This window comes from Lonchura striata, chromosome 35, assembly GCF_050655825.1.
Source record: "Lonchura striata isolate lonStrDom1 chromosome 35, ASM5065582v1, whole genome shotgun sequence".
In the NCBI taxonomy this organism is placed as follows: domain Eukaryota; kingdom Metazoa; phylum Chordata; class Aves; order Passeriformes; family Estrildidae; genus Lonchura; species Lonchura striata.
This window is the reverse complement of record NC_140737.1, coordinates 1,909,826-1,914,962: the sequence shown is the minus strand read 5'-3', so window position 1 is coordinate 1,914,962 and position 5,137 is coordinate 1,909,826. Positions and strand designations below refer to the sequence as shown.

The 5,137-nt window shown below is 55.8% G+C and overlaps 1 protein-coding gene across 1 annotated transcript; it reads right to left on the bottom strand.

Annotated features, from left to right (window-relative positions):
• Window positions 1–1,313: 1,313 nt before the first annotated feature.
• LOC146764243 (serine/threonine-protein kinase PAK 1-like) lies at window positions 1,314–4,987 on the bottom strand. The gene is made up of 4 exons (XM_085565358.1): window positions 4,020–4,987; window positions 3,406–3,602; window positions 2,851–2,988; window positions 1,314–1,741 (listed from the first exon to the last, which is right to left on the bottom strand). The coding sequence occupies exons 1-4, from the start codon at window positions 4,039–4,041 to the stop codon at window positions 1,652–1,654; spliced, it is 447 nt and encodes a 148-aa protein (XP_085421484.1). The 5' UTR covers window positions 4,042–4,987; the 3' UTR covers window positions 1,314–1,651.
• Window positions 4,988–5,137: the final 150 nt, after the last annotated feature.

Sequence of the window (5,137 nt, the reverse complement as noted above, 5' to 3'; positions counted from 1 at the left end):
TCCAGCGGGGCCCCTCTGCCCGCGGGCTCACAGCCTCCTCTCAGGCATCGCCGAGCTCCAGCCCGGCTCCTGCAGGGGCTGCAGGGGATCTCTGCATCCCCATGGACCTGCAGGGGATCTCTGCATCCCCATGGAATCTCTGCATCCAGCAGTGCTGAGCTCTGCCTGAAGCTCTTCTCACATTCCCCACACCCTTCGCGGCACAGGCAGGATTTTACCTCCACACAGCCCCCTTCCCCTGTGTTTGCAGCCCCTCCTTGTGTGGTATCTCTGGGGCTTTTCCTCCCCGTTGGATTCCTGTTGTTCCAAATGGCCTCTTCCATGAGGTTCTGCAGCCGGGATTTGTTGTCCCTGGTCTCTGTTATGAGGAAAAGAGGCTTCCTGGTTCCCCTGGCAATACTGGAACACTGCTGGCTTGAACTAAGTACTGATATTGAAATGTTAATTAGCTAATTGCTCCTGGGGATCACCTATACCCCCACCCACACTGCCATTCTAGGACTAGGATGCAAACTAGGGAAACCCATGGAATCATGGGAGGGGGTTTTGGGGATGAAAACACCCCTTAAAAGGAAGGCTGGGCACAGTGGAGGGGACTGGACAGATGCTCTGGCCGGGGAAAAGGGAACCATGTCCCTAATCGATGTTTGACTTGTCACCATAGCCTGCAGAGTAATGGACTGGACTGGCATGTGGGAAGCAGTAATAAAGGAGTAGCTTTTCCTGGTGTTACCAGAAGGAAAGGAGAGGGGACAATTGCTGCTGGACTTCAGCAACAGACTGCACATCCCCTTACCTTTCAGTTACCAGTGTGCTGTGTGGAAAAGAGAGAGGACAGTCTGCTGATCAGGGACTTCCGATACAGACTTCAGATACAGACTGTGTGCCTCTTCGCCTCCGGCTACCTTCTGTCCACTGCTCAGTGCCTGGGGCAGGAAGGACAAGGAGAGGAAGAGTCTGCGAGAAGGGATAAAGGAAAAGGCAGAAGGAGAGGAAGGAACAGGGAGGAAGGAGATGGGAAAAGAACATAGATGGATGGATGAAGAACATAATTAGGAGAGGAAGGAGGGCAGAGCAGAAGATAAGATAGGACGGCATCAGCTACAAGGTTGTCCTGCAGCCAGGGGGATGCTGGGCTGGGAGATGGAGCAGGAGAGAGGGGGAAAGGGGCAGTGACTTCCTCCTCACCTGCCTGGCTGTCCCAGTCTGTAGCATCCTGGCGTGACCGAGGCCCTTGGAGCGTCCAGCACTCGGGAGCCAACAACTACATAGTTCTCTATAACAAACCCAGGGCAGGTCGGGTGCAGCCCAGAAGGCTCCGAGCGCCTCCTCCCAGGCTGACTCTGCAGATCCGAGGCTGCTCTGGGCTCTGCCAGGGCTCTGCTGGGGCTCAGCTCTGGGCCAGGCTGGGCCCGCTCTCCCCTCACATTGCTCCGGGCAGCCGAGTCACAGAGGGAGGAGGAAGGGACACCTCAAGGGAGTTGAGGTTTAAGAGAGTTTTTATTCAAAAAACTGCCATACCAAACAGGCTGTCATAAGAACCATAACAAACAGGCTGTCCTAACTACCATAACCAACTAGCAGTCCTAACTACCATAACCAACTAGTTGTCCTAACTAGCTACTATAACTAACAGCTGTCCTCCAGTGCTTCATCTCCTCTGCTGCTCCCTCAGTTGCTTTGCTGTGGTGATCAGAGGGGTCAGGCTGGAGAGAGGCTTGGCTGATGATAAAAATGGGTGCTGCCCAAAGGATAAAAAAGAAAGAAATGAACTGTTACTTTCCAGAGTCAACTTCCTCACAGGCTCTGTTGCAACAGGACAAAGGGAAATGGTCTGAAACTCAGGAGAGGGAAGCAGGCTCAGATTAGACCTAAGGCAGAATTTTTTTGCCAGGAGAGTGGGGAAACACTGACAGAAGGTGCCCAGAGATATGGGAGGTGCCTCCTCCCTGGGAACATCCAAGCTCAGGCCAGGCAGGGCTCTGAGCACCGGACCTGCCTGAAGATGGCCCTGCTCCTTGTGGGGCACCAGAGGCAGATGCCCTCGAAAGGACCCTGCCAAGCCAAACCCGGCGAGGATTCTGCTTGCTTTGCGTGTGTGTCCTAGGTTGACTGTATGATGCCTTTATCCCCAATTGTCTGCCCTGTTTATGTTGAATAATAAGTTCTACACCTTTAAGACTTGTTCCAGGAGGGAAGGGGAGGGTGGGAAGAAGCACGGAGTTTGTTTTCAAGAACTGCACTCACTCCTCCACATTCCTGCTCCTGGACTGAGTTGTCTGCGTACAGACGGACAATGAGACTGAGCTCTCCTTTGGTTTTTTTTTCCTAGTCTAGTTAGTTTTAGCTAGCTGATGCAAAGAAGTTCCCTGGACTGTGTTTTTTTCCCTTTCTCTGGACCTGCTCTGGGCTGAACACCAGGAGAGCAGCAGCAGCAGTACCTGTGGCTCAGCGGGCTGGGCCTGGGCCGTGGCATTTCCAGCACCGGAGGGACTGATCAGAGACTGAGTGAGCCCAGCTGCAAAGCTGCAACCCGGGAGATTTTTTTTTCCTGAGTTTGTCTCCCTCTTGGAGTGGCAAGAAGTTTTATTGTTTACTATTGTTTAAGTTTGCTTGTTTAATAAACAGGTTTTTTCCACCTTTTCTCCAAAGAGGTATCTTTCCCAAACTGGTTGGGGGGAGGGGCCAATTGAATCTGCTTTCCGGAAAGAACCCTTTTAGGGTTCTTTCCCCAAATTTGCCCTGAACCAGGACAGTATGGAACACAGCGAGACTGGAGACTATTGGAGGGGCCCCAGCAGAAAACCCCTCCCTGGCGCTGCTGCTTCCCCTCAGCTGCTCGGCATTCACCTGCAGCAGCTCCTGGGCAGACCAGCGCTGCTCCTTGTCCGGCTCCAGGCTGCACTCGAGGAAGTCCCGCAGCAGAGCCGACAGGCGCCGGGGCTCCTGCAGCTGCGGGGTCCCGTTGTGCCGGATCAGAGCGCGAGCCTGCAGGAAAAGCAAACTCAGCGCTCTGCCAGCTTCCTTCCCACCCACAGGTGCTCACAGCGACCCCGGGTTCTCAGCCCCAGCTCCAGGGGCACTTTCCTCCCTGCCAGAGATGCTGCTCACAGCTCATTTTCCTGTGCCAACCAAAAAACCCAAACCCTGGTGCTGCCACAGCCATTTTAATGAGCTGATGCACTTGCTTCACATTTTCATGTCATCCTCACAGCCAGAAGAGCTGCAACAACGTAAATCCCAAAGCAAATTGTTGCTGGAGGCTGAAGAATATTTGTCTGTGTTGAGGCTTGAGTCCTCTGGGAATTTCCTTCCTCATGTGCAGAATCCTCCAGCTGCTGCTCCCAGTGCAGGGTCACCCTGTGCTCACAGGGCTCTGCAGCCCCTGGAGAATTTGCCTCTTACCATGGCCCTCGTTTCCTTGAAGTAAGGAGGTTCTCCTTCCACCATCTCGGTGGTCACAATGCCAAAGGACCAGATGTCCACCTTGGGGCCATAAGGAGAACTGGTCACAACTTCTGGGGCCATCCAGTGAGCAGTGCCCACCATGGAGCTGCGCCGGTCCTGCTCAGAGCTGAGCTGAGCACAGAGGCCAAAATCAGCTGAGGACAGAAACAAACACTGTCAAAGGCAGCTGGAATGAGGAAACCAAGCACCAAGACTCCCCACTCTCAGTCTGAGAATGCAGTAGTGAAGTGAGCTGGAAAAGTGCTCAGGGCTGTAGCCAAGGGAAGGTGGAACTGGACCCTTAAAGAAACCCTCAGCTTTTGTACAGTGGCTTTTACTGATTCCCTTGAAGCTTTAGATTCCAACTCCTGCCCCTCTGGCAGGGCCATACCCAGAGCAAAGCCACCCCTGGCACCCTGCTGCTCTCCGGAGCTCTCTGCAGGGGCAGCCGCTCTCAGCTGGCAGCAGGGGCCGGGCAGTGCCCCCAGCAGCCCTTGTGGGGCTCTGGCCGGCACTGGGAAGCAGCCCCACAGCCGCACCCGGGAGCGCCGTGCCTGGCCAGGAACACCCACCCAGCTTGACAGAGCCGGCCATGCCCAGGAGGATGTTGGAGCTCTTCAGATCTCTGTGGATCACCCGGTTTGCATGGAGGAAATCCAGGCCCTGCAGGCACTGAGAGAGAACAAGAAACACCAGGACAAAAACCAATGGCCAGAATCTATCACACAAGAAAGGACAGGTCCGAATTCTGCCAGCAGCAGCTTTGCTGTGACAGGCCAGGAGTGCAGAGCAGACAGGCTCCAGGCAAACGGTTCAAGGCAAAGCTGAGAACAGCAAATACAAACCAAAACAGACAGAGGGTACCATAATAGCAGGAAAGAGAAAAAGATCAGAGTAGAAGTGCAGTGATGCTGGCAGGCCGTTCACTGTAGAGGCTCTTTCTTCTCCAGCTCATAAAAACAACAAACAGAGCCCTGAGCATGGAGCCACTCCTGTTCCCATGCCTGTTTGGAAGGACCATCGTGCCCAAGCCATGGCAGCCACAGGCAGGATCCCTCACCTCCCGACTGACAGCTGCCATCTCTCCTTCAGGATGAGCTGAGCATGGCCCCATTCCCTGTCTCCTCCACTACCGGGGGAGGAGGTGCAGCCGGGAGCAGGGAGGCGTGGGGAAAGCTGCATTTAAGGGTCTTCTTTGAACTCTCAATATCCTGATCTTAGTTTTTTTGTGTTTTCTGCCAGAAATCTCTCCCCTGCCCCACCCACCCACAGGGCTTTGGGCAGGTTTCCCTTTTTGGGGGAAATCAAAGCGAAGCACTGATGCACCAATGAGGGGCAGGAGAAGTGAGGCTCCTGGGCTTCCCGCAGAGGCGGAGGCACGGGAGGCGCAGGGCCGGGAAAGCCGTGGCGGGAGGCGCGGAGAAGTTTGTTTGTGTGGGCAGCTCAATCCCGGCTCGGGCCCGGGCCCGTGCCGGGGCTGTTCCTCATCTCCGGCTTTCCCCTCACGCAGCCCGGGGGCGCCGAGAGCGCGGGACGAGTCGGGGCCGTGCGCAGAGCCCGCCCCGAGCTCGCTGCCATTGGCCGCCGGTGCCGTCAGTCGCGGTTGCGGCGCGCTGATTGGTGGGAGCGGGGCGCGGCGCGGCCGTGCGCAGAGCCCGCCCCGAGCTCGCTGCCATTGGCCGCCGGTGCC